The 17,908-nt window shown below is 40.8% G+C and overlaps 1 protein-coding gene and 1 long non-coding RNA gene across 2 annotated transcripts in view; one reads left to right on the top strand and one right to left on the bottom strand.

The window, feature by feature from the left end:
* Positions 1 to 2,039: 2,039 nt before the first annotated feature.
* Positions 2,040 to 10,075, top strand: LOC310673197. The gene is made up of 2 exons (XR_014508896.1): positions 2,040 to 6,115; positions 6,475 to 10,075. It is a non-coding gene; the product is annotated as an uncharacterized lncRNA (long non-coding RNA).
* Positions 7,936 to 17,908, bottom strand: part of ELOVL4 (ELOVL fatty acid elongase 4) — a 45,171-nt gene continuing 35,198 nt past the window's right edge. Inside the window, exons 4-6 of the mRNA XM_083431216.1 lie at positions 13,904 to 14,075; positions 11,765 to 11,892; positions 7,936 to 10,725 (exon numbers count right to left, since the gene is read on the bottom strand). Coding sequence (XP_083287342.1) covers positions 10,456 to 10,725; positions 11,765 to 11,892; positions 13,904 to 14,075 — 570 coding nt within the window. The 3' untranslated portion in view covers positions 7,936 to 10,455. The remainder of the gene's footprint in view (positions 10,726 to 11,764; positions 11,893 to 13,903; positions 14,076 to 17,908) is intronic.

Below are 17,908 nucleotides of genomic sequence, written 5' to 3'. Positions count from 1 at the left end.
AACCATGACTGTGACATAATTGTGATTTACATGGATGGTATGGATCTCTGGGTCCATGATTCTCTGGGGAATTGTCTTCTCCTATGCCAACCACCTTCCCACTCTGTGAGATGAGATTGCAGGCTCCAAACCATTCTGCCCAGGTGTGACAAATTCCCTTCCCCACAGTCCAGGCATAGGCAAACTTGGCCCTCCAGATGTTTTGAGACTACAGTTCCCATCATCCCTGACCACTGGTCCTGCTAGCTAGGGATGATGGGAGTTGTAGTCCCAAAACATCTGAAGGGCCGAATTTGCCTATGTCTGCCATAGGCTGTTGCAAGGATGGGAATGGGTTGGGAAGAACCTTATGGAGTCTATGAGAAAGGGTGGTGGACTTGCTGATGGACTGATGGGCACTGTGTCCCACTTATGGAGGAGGCATGATGGCATAAAGATAAAAGGGCTGCACCAATTATCAGTGAACATCTTGCCCTGGAAAGTACAGATAACCCCCTCTCTGGCCGTCTTTCACTCACTGCTCTCATTTTGAAAAGAAATCTATCCATATTCTGCAAATAAAAGAATTACTTGCCATCCTCTCCTGCCCCCAGGCCCTTTGAGAACCGCTGAATTAAGATGGAGAGGAGAGAGAGATTTGTGTGTTGTCGGTAGGTTGGCAATTCCATTCTGAATCAGTCTGATATCTGTAATGGAAAAGCTATAGAGGCTCAACCAGTCTTTAGACTGTGGCATGTCTAAAGTGAGGGAGCGGCTTAAGCACATGCAGGGCTTTTTCATGGCAATGGGAATCCTGGCCAATCAGGGCTCTTGCCCTCATGGAGGTAACTCGGCAGGTGCAGAAGCTGCTCCCTTCAGACAGAGCCAACCATATGGGAGCACAGGGGACTGCCTGGCACTGAGTCAGTCCATTGGTCTCTCTAGCTTAGCACTGTCGGCAGTGACTGGCAGCAGCTCTCCAGGGTTTCAGGCCAGGGACATTGCTGCCATATGCAGCAATACCATGGGATAGGGCTAGCCCTATATGTTACTGATGGCCTCTTTACACATTCAGTGCCTAGGGGTTCTGGAAGCTGGAATAGGGTGATAGTGTACTTGTGAGCCAGGGAATTTCCTGGGTATTCCTCCAACATTTCACCAATGAATATAGGGACATCCTAAGGAAAAGCAGGACATTCCGGGATCAAATCAGAAATTGGGACAGCTTCTGTAAATCCGGGACTGTCCCTGGAAAATAGGAACATTTGGAGAGTCTGTTTTCCATGCCTTTACACCTTCAAGATAGCAACAAAGGAAGCTGCCTTATACTGACTCAGACTATAGGCCCATCTAGTTCAGTACCATCTCTACTGACAGTGGCTCTCTAGGGATTCAGACAGGAAATTTACCCAGCTGCACCTGGGGATGCCAGGAATTGAACTCAGGACCTTCTGCATGAAAGGCAAGTGCTGTACCACTAAGCTACAACCCTTACCTGCGGAAATGTTACTGATAGACTAAAATATCCACTTTGGGCTGCCATCTTAAACATACCTAATACAGCGTAGACTCCACTGAGCACAGTGGGTCTTATTTCCAAGTAAACATGAATAGGATCGGTCTGTTGGAAGTGAAGATGATGCCAACATGCAGGGATGCCAACTTGAATAGAATATTGGGGGGGGGGGGAGAAGAGTTTGGATTTGATATTCCACTTTATCACTCCCCTTCAGGAGTCTCAAAGCGGCTAAAATTCTCCTTTCCCTTCCTCCCCCATAACAAACACTTTGTGAGGTGAGTGGGGTTGAGAGACCTCAGAGAGAAGTGTGACTAGCCCAAGGTCACCCAGCAGCTGCATGTGGAGGAGTGGGGAAGTGAACCCAGTTCACCAGATTACGAGTCTACTGCTCTTAACCACTACACCACACTGGCAGGTAATCCCTGCCCTGCATAATTGATCATGAGACATGGCACATGCATACCATTTGAGTGGCAATGCCCATCAACTTTAGGGCCCCCCAGGCCCCTCAAATATTTTATTGGGGAGCCGAAAGGACCTCGGCCCCTGGGAGTTGGCTCCTATGCTAACATGTTGCTGAGAGCAAGATAGCATGGTAGTTGTGTCATATTGACATGGATTCTAATGGATTCTGATGTCATGAATTCTAATATAATGAAAGAGGGGGCAAAAACAAAACAAAAAAACAAAAGCTAAATACTTTTAAGCATTTATTTTTATTTTTGCTAACCCTATTATGTACAGTAACCAGTGAAGCTTCAAATATTTCAAACATTCCCTAGAAACCAAAAGTTAGATTGGAGCATACAATGGCACATATATTAATTTCTCAGCTTTTACCATTTGCTCTTGAAAATCAGCAGCAGAAAAATAATAATTAACTGCTAACAGCTGTTTTGTCTCATCTAATTCAAACCAAATGCATACACGACATAATAATTATACCGTTCTAGTTTTACACAGAATAAGCAAAGTCATTGTTACACTAATCCTTTACCAAATTCTCCCACCTATCAAAATAGCAAAATATTATTTTATACATTTTTTAAAAAAGTTATTATGTCCATTCAGGGTAGTTTTACATATTTACACAAAAGCAGCACTTCATCAAAGAAGCTATCCAATTTTCTTAAAGGGAGCATTTGCAATGAAAGTTATGGCTGCAAGTCCTCATCCAGCCATTTTCACGTACAAATTCCATTGATTCCTGTAAGATGTATGCATGCATACGCACATGCAGAACCTTAAAATCCCACATGCAGCCCCAAATCTTAATAGTAGATAATTCCTAATATTGCAGTACTTAATTCCTAAAAGTCAAGTCATAAAAATGTTTAAAGGCTAAAAGTACAAATCCTTGTAATTGAATCCCTAGGTTTATGAACAATTGTTGTAATATCTAGAACAGATTTTTAAAAATTGGATCACATCTATTGCCCCAGTCCATCTCTGTTTGCAGCCAATGAGAAGAAGGATCCGGCCCTTAATTTGAGGACACATGTGCCAAGAACAAGTGCTTTGATCATTAAGAAATATTTCGTACATTTCAGCTAATCATAACATAGAATGCTACCTTGCATAAGGCAATACATGAACCTAACGATATAAAAATGCTTAAAGGCTTACATAAACTGACAATGAACGTTCCCTGGTATCTGTACCTGCAATAACAGTGCCACATCAAAATGCGGTAATAAGACGTCTTCAGCAAATGCAGTTTCTTTGTCTCCAGTTTCCTGAGTCTGATCCAAACAGGCTTTCGGTCAGGTGCTTTGTAAGCAGATTTAAAGAGCTCTGAAGAGGACGCTCTATAAAATGCATGGACCCACACTGTGAGGATCGTTCTGTGAAATGAATGATGTGCAGCTTCTGGATCTGCTGAAGCTTACCTTTACAATTATTATACAGATATTGATTCAGCTGATCTAAGAAAACAGCCGTGGTGACTATTCAGGCATTGAGGGAAGCACAGCATATGCTATCCCGAACCGAGAAAAGGGTTGTTGATTTTTGCATTAGTGACTCAAATGCCTCAGATTAATGCAGATGTGTTCTCTAACATGTAACATCTGGTATTCAGAGAAGCCTGTTCAGTACAGATGTAGGAAAAGATGCTCCTGCACAGAATATCCTAGGCTTGTTGCTATGTGAGCATTCTGTCACTGCAATGATTTCTGCTTACACCATTGAATATTCTCCCCCCCCCCCCCAGAAATCTGCTCTAGGCATTCCTCCAACCCTGTGGAGCAGATTTGGAAAAGGGTGTGGTATGAAAGGGGGCAGGAGGAGAGGGAGGGGGAAAGCAGAAAATCTTGCACTAACAGGACCTGTTAGTTGAAGCTTCCAAGATGCTGATGAGCACATCGGTACACAGCCAACATGTGTACAGAGTCAGTATGAAGGGGTCCCTACACATGTGTGGATGTCCACATAGAGGACTCCCTCTCTGGAAGAAGAATCTCTGCTGAGCAGGAATTGAGTCCCTGTGGGAACCATCCACACATAGTCCGATGATGATTGTGCATCACCCGGGTGCATAGCTAACCTATGTGTCAGCATTTGCCCAAGAGCCCATTTGCATAGACGTGCTGAATTTTAGGGAGATATGGCTTCATTATTTATACTTGGATTATATTTTTGTGTTTCTAAAGGCAGGTTTTAGTGTTAACTTGTTATTTTTTTCCAACATCAAACTCTTCCCTCCCCACCCAAAAAATTCTTGCTTTTGGGGAAAGATGCAGCTATCTAAAACCCAAATGAATACATCACACTATGATTTGCATGAAATCTATTTACAAAACATGCTAGCCACAATGCAAGCTGCTCATAATAAATGTTAAAATCGCACTCAAATAAACAGTTTATTTTGTTGCAGCTTTTACTAACATCTCCTGTGGATTTCAATAGCATATACATTTATTGATAAATAGATCGTAAGAAGATTGTATCCAACATTAGTCCTACTTAGAGTAGACACAGTGAAATTAATGGACTTGACCAACTTATTTTGGGTCAATGGGTCTACTCTGTCAATGGGTCTACTCTGAGCAAAATGTAGTTGGCTCCAATCCGTAGTTTGTGTTGATCTCAGACATGCTCCAAGAACCAGAATTAAGGAAGAACTGACATTCTAGTTTTTGACAAGACCAGTTTGTAGTTCATCTGGTTTTTTTTCTATTTGGTTTTGCGAAAGCAAACTATTGCACATCATTTCCATAAGAAAGACAGAGGTTAAAAATGGAATAAACTAGATCATCATAGCTAATCCCACTTACAGATGACTGCTGTAATGACTCTGAGCATGGCATGGTAATGTGTTTCTTATTGAATTTCAAATGAAATTGCTTATTGCAACTACCAGTAAACCAGTCCCAGGGATGCTCTGTCATCAATTGCAGCTACCTGAAGCAGTTTATTCATTCAATATGCATGGTCTATGGATAATGGGGCTACATTCAGCATTATAACATCTGCTCTTATTCATGCCACCAAGTGTGTTTGCAATCCTGCAAATGGTTGCTGTTGATGTGTGATACTGTTCATGCACGTGTAGCCAGTAAAACCACTTCATAAAAATGAGTCACAGCATGCAAAGGCACTGGTTCATTTGGAGGAATGAAGCCTTGCTAGAATAAATAAACTAAAATGCTTGAGATAAGCAATGGAGTCTCACATTATTCACCACCCCTTTAGTATCCTTTGCAAAAATGACATTCGTTTATCCTTTGAATTAACTGCTGCGCCATACAGTGTGGCAAATCAAGGACTATCTCCCCATCACATGTAACTGCTCAGTTACTAGAAACCTGCCACACACACAAACCGGCTGCATTTCTGCGTTTTGTGGAGACAAGAAAGCAAGTATAGACTCAGCAACACTCCACTGCTCTGAAATAAGTTTTAGCTACCTGAAAATCAGAAACATTTTTTGCTTATGATTTCTGACAAGCAAATTTACAAAGATGATTTATATCTCAAAACAACTCTGGAAAATCTATTTCATGATGTTTGTATTTGACATACCATATATTCAAAATATTGTTTCGTGCAATCAGCCAGTATCAAATCTCCCCCTACCCTGCCAAATTGTAACATGCCAAAATCCAAGCTGGGGAATGCAAGCCCAACATGCATTAACTTAGCTGTCTATGCAGGACGTTTGATTTAAGAAAAGTACAAGATTAAAGGCCAGTTGGAAAGTGCTATTGGCATATCTTGGCTCCATCTTTCCCTTCCCCCACCACTGGAAAGGAGAGATGGGTTTCAGTAGAAATGACATCTATGGACGCAGTGCTAGATTTTTTGTTAAGTTTTAAAAATAAAGTCTTTGAAATAGTTATGACTAAATGTTGCAATGCTTATGGAGATTTTTGTGGGCCCCATGACAATTACCTGCTTTGCGTACAAGGTTAAGACAAACCATGGTTTAGCATGAACAGGGAAATCATGCAGGTACATGGAGTGTTCTTCCTCAGTCCTGCTGCTACTGTACTTTCTAGGATTAAGCAATGATTTGATTTTGCGTCACGTCCAAACCTGGGCTTGCCTCACCCAACAAACCACAACAAAGCATGTGTCTGGGTTTGGCCATAATGCTAAGCCAAACCATGACTTAGTGTTGGATAGTGCAGCAGCAGCAGCAGCAGGACCAAGGGAGAAGAGCACTGCAGCTGCAGTTTCTACTCTGGGAACCTGAACATTTTACTTTGCATTATGTACTTTGCATTTTACTTTGCATTATGTACTTTGCATTTCGCTCTATAAGACGCACCAGACCATAAGACGCACCTAGTTTTATGAGGAGGAAAAAAAGAAAAAAATATTCTGAATCCCAGAAGCCAGAACAGCAAGAGGGATCCCTGCGCAGCGAAAGCAGCAATCCCTCTCACTGTTCTGGCTTCTGGGATAGCTGCGCAGCCTGCATTCGCTCCATAAGACGCACACACATTTCCCCTTACTTTTTAGGAGGGAAAAAGTGAGTCTTATAGAGCAAAAAATACGGTATGTACTGGGTGTGGATGTCTTTCAAAATGTTGCTGGTACCTATTAAAGATGTCTAGAAAAGGATACTGTAATCACTCCCAAAATGCACCATGATGACACAGCTCTACTTTCCCTTTACATTTGCAGGTGAGGCAGTGGATGCACTGGACCATTGTCTTGCCTTGGTAATGGACTGGATATGAGCCAATGAACTGAAACTTAATCCAGATAAGACAGAGGCAGATGACTATTAGAGGGTGGTTCCCTCAACCAGATGGGTGGGGTGTGGCCTACTCCGGATGGGATTATACTTTCTCAGAAGGAGCAGAAACATAGCTTGCGGGTACTCCTGGATCACTTATTGCAGCTTCAGGCTCAAGTGGCCTTGGTTTTGCTGAGTGTTTCCCCCCAGTGCTTTCAACTTGTGGCCCAGTCGTGCCCCTATTTGGACAGGGACTATTTGGATTACTGAAATGTGTCACACAGGGGGCTGCATGCTGTTTGGAAACTGCAGCTGGTCCAAAATTCAGCAGCCTGATTGCTGACAGCCCAAATATATAAACACTCATTCTGGCGCAACTGCACTGGCTACCAATTAGTTTCTGGGCTCAATTTCTGGTTTTGAACTATAAAGCCTCAGGACCCCAATGACCTCAAGGACTGCCTCACCTCACACAAACTGACCTTGACCCTGTGGTCATCATGTGAGCCTTTCTCCACGTAGCTCCTCCATGGGAGGTGCAGAGGGTGGCAATACGAGAACAAGCCTTTTCGGTGGTGCCTCTCCACTTGTGGAATGCTCTACCCAGGGAGGCTTGCCATCTTTATCTATGTTTAGGTACCAGGCAGAAACCTTTTTCAGCCCTGGATTTTGGCCCCTCTTTTGAGGGGTTTCAGGTCTATCTGATCTCTGTTAATGTGGCCTGTCTTTTTTACTTGTATAGATGTGTTTTAAAACTTTTATTTGTTGGGTTTATATTATTTTTGTAAGTTATTTCAAGTCACTTTTGTGATAAAAGAGACTAACGAACAAATCAACAAACATGATTTTAATTAAACCAGATCTGCCACACAGTCAAGCATGCCAGGATCTGTATCTTATTGTGGTGCAATTTGCATTGTCATCAGTGCCAACAAGTGCTTTGTTTACAAGCTACGCAGGATTTGCGTTTCCAGCAGCAATAGTCTGGTGGAATTGCACCATAGGGTTAGTGTATGTTCTCATGGATATGAATCTACAATACACAAAGACCTAGGAGACTGTGGTATGCAAAAAAATCAAACCAAATGAAATCAAAGTCAAAAGCCACACCACCCTGAAAGAGAATATTCTCAGTACGACTGGCAAAGTCAATTATGTTGTCTGAAATAGGTGTTTTTCCCCTCCACCTGGATGATGACAGAACACCACCCCATGCTGAAAACCCATTAGATTATAAAAAGGACAAAAGATCTGCAAACATCTTTTACTTTTTATTTCTATACATTAAGGGAATAATCCAGACAAGGTTGAGCACATGCAAGTCCCATTGATTTCAATGAAAAAGTTAAGCCCATGCTTAATTCTCCCCCAATAAAATCAACAGCCCTTTAGCGTATCATGTCCCAAGATGTTTGTTGCCTGCAGGAGCAGCTGGCGGGGTTGAGCTGCATTGCGTACTTGGCTTCCCAACATGGAGTTCGCTGCTAGTAACAGAGGCAGTTGAGTAACAGTTGAGGTTGTGGGGCGTTCAGCAGGTTGTTGGTACTGGAGCCAACCCACTGCTTGTGCTACTGTGCCTGCTGAAAACCAAGCTACCTGCAGTCACCCCCTCCCTATTAACAGCAGTGACCCCCACATTTAGAAGCCAGATGAGCAAGGTCACCCCACCCTGCTCTGCCAGCTGCCTACAACAACACCCACCTTTCGGCTCCATTTTGAAAAGCACAAAAGAAACAACCCTAATCAGAGAAGCTACTTGATGGTCCCAGACCAGTTAAGATTTAAGAGATCTGCTGTGTATTTCCACAGTGTCATCCTTAACAGGTTTATTCAGAAGTAAGTCTCACTGTGTTCCATGGGCCTACTCCCTAGTTAGCGCTGCAGCCCATGTCAGTATTTTCATACCCAGTTTGGGTTACTTTGGGAGACCAGCCTGCCAAATTAACCTGTAAAGATGATCTGTGTCCAGACATTTATAACCTTTCCAATTATACTTTTGGATTGCTTTGGGAGTGTTTTGGGCAAAACCAATAAGCCAGAGACATAGTAAATATTAGGAAATACGGGGGGGTTTGTTCTCCTATCGTTTTTACAGACAATACAAGATGGGTAAAAGTAAAAACAGAATGTCCTGCGAGCTTCTGTCTCAACTAAATAGCTTTATTTTCATGATATAAAATACATTACTAGAGAGAAATCTCTTTCTCATAAATATATGAGGATGGCTCTGGTATTCAGAGCAGAGAAATCTAACGACCTCCTCAGTTCTAGTTCCAGCTGTGCCTCAAACTCAATCCAAGCTGGAGCAAATCATGACTTCTCTCCACATCCATTTCCAGGGCTGTGCAAATGGAGGATCCTTACTGTACTTTCTTCACAGTTGTGCAATAAAATGTATCCAGTCCATAGTGGAGTCGAACTTGAGGTACTCTGACAATAAGCGTTAGAGGCAAGCCATAATGGTGCAGCAGAAGGAATGATGAGCAGAACAGCCATGGAAATTAGACTTAGAGAAGCTGATATGGAAGGGATGGAATCTTAACCAGCCAATATTGCTCTTGCAGTGACATGACTGCAAGAAGAATCAATTACGAGTCTATTTGTACAGTACCTGTAAAAAGATCATGAGCCCGCAAGTATTACAGTACTAGAGGCAAGACCACCTTGTGAGTAAACAGTTCACAACAATATTATCTACAGTGCATTTGCTCATGACATTTAAGCACTTGAGCCCCAATTTAACTAAATTTAATCATGACTTAAGTCCCACTGAACCCAATGGAACAAGCTGGTCGTGGCTAACTTGAGTTCTATTGTTGGGTGGAGGCTTTCAGCTGCAAGACTCTATGCTGATGAATTTCTCCTCTTTATATTTAACATGCCCAGTACTAAATAAGTAGGCCATTAGCAAAATAAAAACTTGAGTTCTGTCCTCCCCTCTACCACAATATAACATCCAACCATTTTAAGCATTAGCACCATGGGTTTCATGCAACTGGAGACAACAAACAATAGTTTCATGACATCTTAGAAACAAGGATTGTCTTAGACTTAGACCATGGTTTGTCATTTGTTTCAGATACAGACCTTTCAAATATGTCCTCTTCATTAATGAGAAAATACATTTTAAAAAATAATAATGAAATACTTTTTTCTAATTAGAATGGAACAAAATTTATATTGGCAGACTCTGTATTTCAAAAATTAGTATTTAATGTTAGGTGTTACTTTCAAAAAATGAAGAGGTAGGTGCATTTCCACACAAGAGAAGTTGTAACAGATATAGTGGACAAATTAGGGTAACATGTAGTTTAAGAGACTATAAAACAAAACTATGATAAAAGAGGGCAAGAATAAATCCATGTCCTAATTAGGGAATGATTTGGTCTTAAAACAAATGATAGGTTCAGAAAGATTTATACAATATTCGTATTTTCAAAGAAATGTCTGCTCCAACAAGTCAACTGTACCCTTGGTTAATTGTAGTATTAACCATTGGATTGACAGCATATGCTTCAGCAATTCTTTCTTACATTACCAACACCAGCAGTCTAAAAGTTTACATAGAGATCATGAGAGTCTTAATAATTACATAATTACAATAGAATTTTTTAAGTTGAAGGGTTGTTGTTAAAACGATCTTCATAAATAATGTTTTCTATCTCTTCAATAACCTAAAGGTCAATTGGTATAGATAGGATAACGTTTCTTTCTCTTTTACAACCAATTTGGAGACTCCTCACTGCCAACAATGGTTAAGGCCTGGATCGAGTTACTCTCCTTTTGCTTTTTTCTGCTTTTTTCCATTTTCCACAACTAGACCATTTTCTGGTTTGCTTATACCATTTGCCACAACACCATTGGTAATCTTGCCATTCTTTACAGGCTGCTTGGGCATCTTGTATGTCCGATAGTAGAAGTTACCAAACAAGATAATGAAAGTGCTGGCATAGAAAATGACGCCCCAGTGCATCCACTTAGGAAAGGGACAATCAATATAAATAGACATGGCCGTGTGGCCAATTGTCACGTGGAACTGAATCTGAAAAGGTAGAAAAACAGAATGTCAAAGATCCTGATCAATAAGCTTCTGCTCGATTGCTTTTTATAATGTTTTTTGGGGGAAATCTGAATACTAAACAGATATTGAAAAGAATTAACAGGCAAATTGCAAAACTGAAGGTATACTTTTAAAAAATGATTCACCAACACGTCACAGAGAAATAATAATAGCTATTAGGTGGAAACGGAAAAAGAAGACGTGTTTCTCCTATTCTGCTATTCATAATATTCATGACCAACAACTAGGCTTTACTGTACTTTTCGGAACTGTTCTGCAGTGGCTCGTCAAACTCTGCTGAGTGACAACCACCACAATCCCTGGTCATTGCCCATGCTGCCTATGGCTGATGGGAGATGGAACCCTGAAGCTGGAGGGCCACAGGTTCCCCATGCCTGATCTAAAGCCATGTATTTCGGAGAAGGGGGTGGTGGTCCATAAATCATCTCCCCTAATCTGGGTTGTTCCTCTGCCAGCAATATGGAGGGATTAATCTGGTCTTTAAAATCCAGAAAAGGATTGCATAAGATAATAACATAAGAATAGCCTGCTGGATCAGGCCAATGGCCCAGCTAGTCTGGCATCCTGCTCCCTCAGTGGCCAACCTTTCATGTGTAAGACAACTATTTCATGCAGCCAAACCCTTTGTGCACAGTGTTATCACTGGATTCAGTGTGAACAGATTTCGATGAATTACCGTATACTTTCCATTCTACAGTTATTTCTAAGATATTCTGCATGCAAATAGGTATGTAAGATACTGTTTTGGTTCATACTCATTACCTGGAGCTATTTCTACACATTTCATTTCATTGTATTCAATTCTATTCTTTCATCTGGCTAGAATACCAATCTCATTCTTGGTTGCTCTTTCATGTCTATGGTGTGATCTGAGTACAGAGCATCTTGCTTCAAGAGGTACATGGGGTGTGTGGATGCATAACATCCACCTAGCTTTAAAGTTCTAGCATTCAAGGTTCTAAGTATCCTAGGTAATAGGTTTTTTTTTTTAATTACTTACCAGCTGCATTATGGTCAAGTATCGTTTCCACCAAAGGTACTTGTGAAATTTTGGGCCACAGGCAGCTAGTCCATAGTACATGTACATAATAACATGGATAAAAGCATTGATTTGTGCTCCAAAAAAAGCTGTCGAGAGGAAGAAACAAAGAACGATGTTATCTGAAAGTTGCAAGAGGTGTAACCTCATATTCTCCTTATTTCTATTATTCCCGTTACACATTAAAATACAAGCTTAGATAATTTGGTTTCATAGTGCATTATAATAATTACAGCCTAGTATTCACAGTGGAAAGGTATTTTCTGTTCTAAGTATAAAATATGGGAAACATTTGCAATGTATATCATATATCAGCTCATGGGGGGGGCAACGTCAGTGGCCTACAGAGATCTGTTCTCCCTCCTTCCATGTGAGTGCACCTGCACATAGGCAATAAGCGGAACCATCGTGGGCAGCACTCCATATTGCCACTCAGTCCTCGCCTTTTAGCCTTCTCCTTCATTTGCAGGCACTGTGCCCAGTCTAGCAGAATGTCCTATATTCTTATTCTTAGTTGTATGACATCATAAATATACACGGGGTTTTACAGAGTATAATATAAACAGGGAAAAGTTGAGGTTCCTGTCTTGAGGACCTTACCATCTATATTAGCCTCTGCTGCATTACAACCATGCTATAACCTTTTACTCCCTTGCATGACACCCTGTGGCTCATCTTGAGCCACACATCACCTGTATGTAATAAAATTAGTGTTCTGGGATTGGGGGGAAGGTAAGGGCTGGCGTGTATGCTGCAAAAGGTTGCCAAGTTCATTCAGTCATGCTTGCCAGGTCATAATGTGTCAGCAAAGCACCAACGATGGATGCAGCTGCACTGCTCTAAGTTCCCAATTGTTGGCTCCCTTTTGAGCTCTCATACCAGACTCAAAATAGACCCAATGAAACCACTGGACTTAATGAATGTCAATAAGTCCACTCTGAGGATGACTTATTCAGTTATCACCTGAAATATTTTAACCACAGTGTATTTGCGATGTGCTGACTGTTAAATAATATCAACTGTTTTAAAAATACAGGGGGCATAAACAGAAATCACTCATATTAGTTTACAGTGAACTCAGTAAGGAATGGCGCCCAGGGAAGTCTGCACAGGATTACAAACTGTTCTCAAAATTCCAATATAGTTGCAAAATCAAATTGCATACTCTGAAAAAAACAACAAACAAAAAAACCCAGAAAAAGCCCCAAACCAAAACTATTTTGCAAAGGGCATTTTTCTATCAGGATCCAGAAGGAAGAAGTCATTCCTGTGCTCTCCTAATTAATGATGGTTATCAAGCTGTATGACATGATTAGCATGAATAGTCTTTGAAGAACTTATAATTTAAGAAAGGCAAAGCAAACCAAGGTCAGAACTACGGTATTACAGGAAATGAAGATGTTCCAAACGAGTTGATGTGAATATAAGATGAGCAAAATGTCTGGGAAATAATTACAGGGTTCTGCATTGTGTGTTTGCAAACAATTTCTGTGTTTAGAGTATAATTTATAGCTGTTGCCTGCTTTATATACTAGGCTTGCTAACAGACACACATACATACATATATATACTTATGCATATATAAAATGTAGTGAATCTGCTAATCATGCTTTCCTGGAAGTAAATCCCATTGAAATGAACAGGACTTAATTCTGAATAAACATGAATAAGCTTGGGCCTTACATCCTTTAATCACCATGGAAATATTCTGGAATAAGCAAGGCAGAATAAAATAATCTCTTCTTTTTCATGGTTGCTGAATTTTAGATTGAGCAAGCCAGATGTATGTGTTGCTTCACACAGCAAGTTTAGTTAAATGAAAAAAAGAAGAATTTGCATGTGAAATCCGAATCATGCATTCGTGCCCATGTGAAGGGTTTCCTAATTCCTAGTAGTGCAATCATATACTTCTTTCCTCCCCCTCATTTCCCAGAGAAGGAAGGAATCTACCCTTTAACTTTAGCATTCCAGAATTGAAAGGGCATTCCATTACTCCAGAAGGAAACAATATTTACAAGCTACTGTCAAAATGAATATTCGCTTCCAGGTAGAGTCCCCACTTTGTACTCCTTATTTGGGAAGATAAACAAGACTACTCACCTTGCCCTCCTGCAACCCATTTTATGCCAATCCACCACAAAGTAAACATAGTGTAATGATGATAGACATGAAGAAAACTGATTTGGTTAAATTTTTTTCTTAGGATGAAGAATACTGTATCCAGATACTCAATTCCTTTTGATACGAAGTACCACCATAAAGCCCCAGCTATCTGTAATACAGAAAGAAGAGCGTAAGAATTCATATACCAATTTGGAGTTCAGATACACAGACCATGTAGCCCAGTGTCTGCCATTACATAGACCTCTAGAGCTGAAGTCACTTACCTGAGGTTCTCCAAATATTGTACTACAATTCTCATCAGCCCTCAGCAGCACAGACAATTGGTCCCAAAGGGATGCTGAAATTCAGCAACATCTGGAGGGCCAAAGATTCCCCACGTTTGTCTACAGTCTTGTTCACTACTACCTGATTCTTTGTTTAGAGTTTCTACAAGTTTATTTGTGGCTTCATTTCAAAGAGGTAAATAAAAAATAAACCGTTTTTGTGCATTCTCTTTCTCTTAGGGGGGGAAACGGCTTTTATAAACAAGATTGTGTTCTGTGAAGCCATTCATTGTGTGCTGTTCACTCCTTGAAATTAATAGACATTAATATATACACACCCCATCCAGCCCCCTCATCTCACAACCACAAAGATAAAACTGTAGCTTCAGAGACATGAATGGGACTTCAACTTAACAAAACAAAACAAAACAAAACAGAAAAACCCTCTCAAAACGTATTGTAGTAATCTGACTATGAAAGAGCTAAATGTAGAACACAGTTTATTATTATGAGCTGGAACAAGACTCCAGTCAGTTTCTCCCCAGTTTCACTAGAAAATAAACAGCCAATGTTCTTAGTCTACAAATAAAGTGAATTTTATTCATACTGCAGTCTTTAGCTACTGCTGGAAGCAAGCCCTATTTAATTCAATGGGGCTTATTTCTGAGCAGACATGTATAAAACCATGCTGTTAAACGGTGTTCCTATAACAAACAGCTGAAGCCTTAAGTGATATTAATGTATTAGGAAAATGGACTTTGAAAAGACAACCTTCTCCATATGCCCACCAAAATGGCTGTAGAGGGTGGGGGTGGGGCTCTTCAGCAGATGGAGGCAAAAAGGAAGGAGAGGGAGGGGGAAATTGATTGTGAGAATGGATGCTTCATTTGACAATGGATTTCACCCTTTACATTTTGTTATTTATTTTATTTTAATTCTTTAGAAGCTGGGTGTACCACAGCTGCAGCACTGAAACCACAAGACACTAATGCAGATCTTTTAAAAAGGCCATTTTGTGACTCTTTTGCTTTTTTAATCTTTTAAAAATTCTTTTACGGCTATAAATAGGTAAACAAAGGGCCCATGATTCCAGCACTGATGCACACTCGTCCCCAGTTTTATTTTTCAAAAAGCAGCAAGCATGTCGTCTTGGAACAAGGCAACCTCCCTCTACAAAAGAAAATATTGTTACAGTTCACTTTGACTGTCCAAATAACCTGAGGCACACTTGTAATTTAACCCCTTTAAGGTAAAACACCTTAGATCTAAAGTACTCATAACAAAATAAATGCACACTTACAGGTGTTCTAAGTCTGTAAACTGTTAATGGCACAACCTTATGTATGTTTATTCAGAAGTAACTGCTACTGAGCTCAGTAAGGTTTTTTCCCAAATAAGTGTGCATAGGAATTGAGCTTAAAGCACTTAAACTGGGCTGGGGTGACCCTATACACTATGCATGAAGTTACATCCTTTGAGTATATTGGATTAATAGATTATTAATAGGACAAGCAACAGGATAGTAATTATAGTAGGTAACTCTTTCCTGGCTGTTCAGTCTTTCAACACTGCAATACTAATAATAGGTAGTTATTCTACTTAGTGACCGTTAGTTCTTTTATTACAGGAAAAGTTTTTTGTAACGGTCCCTTATTTGATCTGTCTTACACATGAAGAAGGCTGCAGGATCTAGTCAAGATTCTATAATCTACCATGGAAACCTGATGGATCCATACCTGCGTTCTATCCTTTATTTGTTTTTTTAGAGCTCCACTCATCTTTACATTTAAAACAGCATTTTACAAATAATAGTGTATTACCACTCTGCCATTTTTTCAACTCGAAAGAGTGAAACAGTTTTTTCTTTTCTCCATATTTTGAACATTTCTTCCTTGGGCATTTTTAAATAACACTGAAGAACCAAAAAGACCAACTACTTTGGATAAGGTTTAGGAAGAAAGAACATGTCAAAGAAGCATTAAAGAGTTTAGCTAATTCTGCACTGGTGATCTGGCAAATCAGATGAAAGCACTTTTTGCTGTTGGTTGACTATATTTATCACATTCTGAATTCTTGCCTCTTTCCCCAGACACTTTTGATATCAATGGTCCTCAAAATTGAGTGGGATATAAATAAAACCAGTTTGTTTCCTTCCCTGCTTGTTGCCAGACTTGCTCTGAGTCTTAGAAGGCAAACTATTTGGGATACATGCGGGTGTAATGGGAAAGGAGAGGGAAGATGAAGGGAGACTCCTACAGAGCTAGGAGTTCCCAGATATAAAGTTATTCAAAAGTGGTTTTAAAATGCACATTGCTCAAGAAGTAGCATTATTTGCCCTGAGCCAGATAGTCATGTATTTAACTCCCACATCAAAGCCTGTGCTAACACCCACTAATGATAGCTATAGTAGCTCTGAAGAGTGCTGCACTGATTAAGACACCACCTTTTGGGAAAAGATAAAAAACAGAATGTTACATTCATTTTCATTAACTGATCAAATAAAGTTGTGACACTTACAAAGAATATTCAAGATTCTTACTTTACGTATATACAGCAAGTACTAAGGGTCGTTTCCAATGTTAGTCTTATTCAGAGTATACCCGTTTAAATTGATAGGCATGACTACCAACATAGGTCCATTTATTTCAATGGGTCTACCTGGAGTATGACTTAGTTGCATACAACCCTAGGAACTTTAACATGCTGCTTCTCTTACAGGAACTTGAGTGACACAACCTGTGCTTGAAAGATGGATGTTTAGGAGACTTGCAACTTCTGGATAAAAGTTTGTAACTTTTATATTACAAACGTTTACTATTACTATATGATCCTAACTAACGTAAAAGGAATGATCAATGCTTCTCTTACCTACGAAAAATACTATTGTGGGTGATTGTGCAGTCATTTCCCAGAAATGCATGCCTTTCCCTTCTCTGTTATGCGGAGTTCTTGCATTCAAAGTACATCTATATTAGGTTTGCCATATGTCCAAAAAATACCGGAAATGTACAGAAATTGGATGCTGGGGAAACTTTTTTAAATGTTGGAGATCTCCGGAATTTTCTGAACGTATGGCAACTTGGGTGTTTTCTGGTTTTTTTAAAAAAAATCCAGGAGAGGTTGTGACCCAGCAGCAGTGGAAGTGATGAGAGGTCACTTCCCTTAGCCAGGGAAGGGGGGGGCAGAGTGAGGAGATGTGGGACTGAGGAAGGCGATGCAGAGGCCTAGCTGCCCCTAGCGTGTTGAAAAAGGGACCCTGTGCCAGGGATGTCCCGCGGGTGGCTCAGTCGCAGCAGCAGAGGCCATGAGAGAAGGTCTGCAGCTGTGCGCTCGGGAGCTGCTAGAATGGCCACCTCACCCAAGAGGGCTGAGGTGGCCATGTTGGTTTGGCTCGCCAGCCAGGCACCTCCTTGTTTTGCCGGGGCAGGAAGCAGCCGCTCAGGGCCACCATCTCCTTCCAGCTGCAGCACCGTCAAGGCGGAGATGGGGGCCGGGGAGGTAATTGGTGTGTGTGCGCGTGTGCAGGAAGCAGTTTAAATGAGACATGGATAGGCCTCGAAAGCGAGGGTAGCAAACTGTGTGGAAGAGGAACAAAACTGGCTGTGGTAAGTTCGAGGTTGTGGCGGGGGGGGGAGGTGGCAGTGCCTCACTACACATTTCTGAGGGTTGTTGGGGGCCTGAGCAGCTGGGTGGGGTATAGTAAAGGGGAAAGTAAGGT

The sequence above is a fragment of the Podarcis tiliguerta genome, assembly GCF_965153285.1.
Source record: "Podarcis tiliguerta genome assembly, chromosome: 3".
Taxonomy (NCBI): Eukaryota; Metazoa; Chordata; class Lepidosauria; order Squamata; family Lacertidae; genus Podarcis; species Podarcis tiliguerta.
This window is presented reverse-complemented; position numbering and strand designations above follow the sequence as displayed.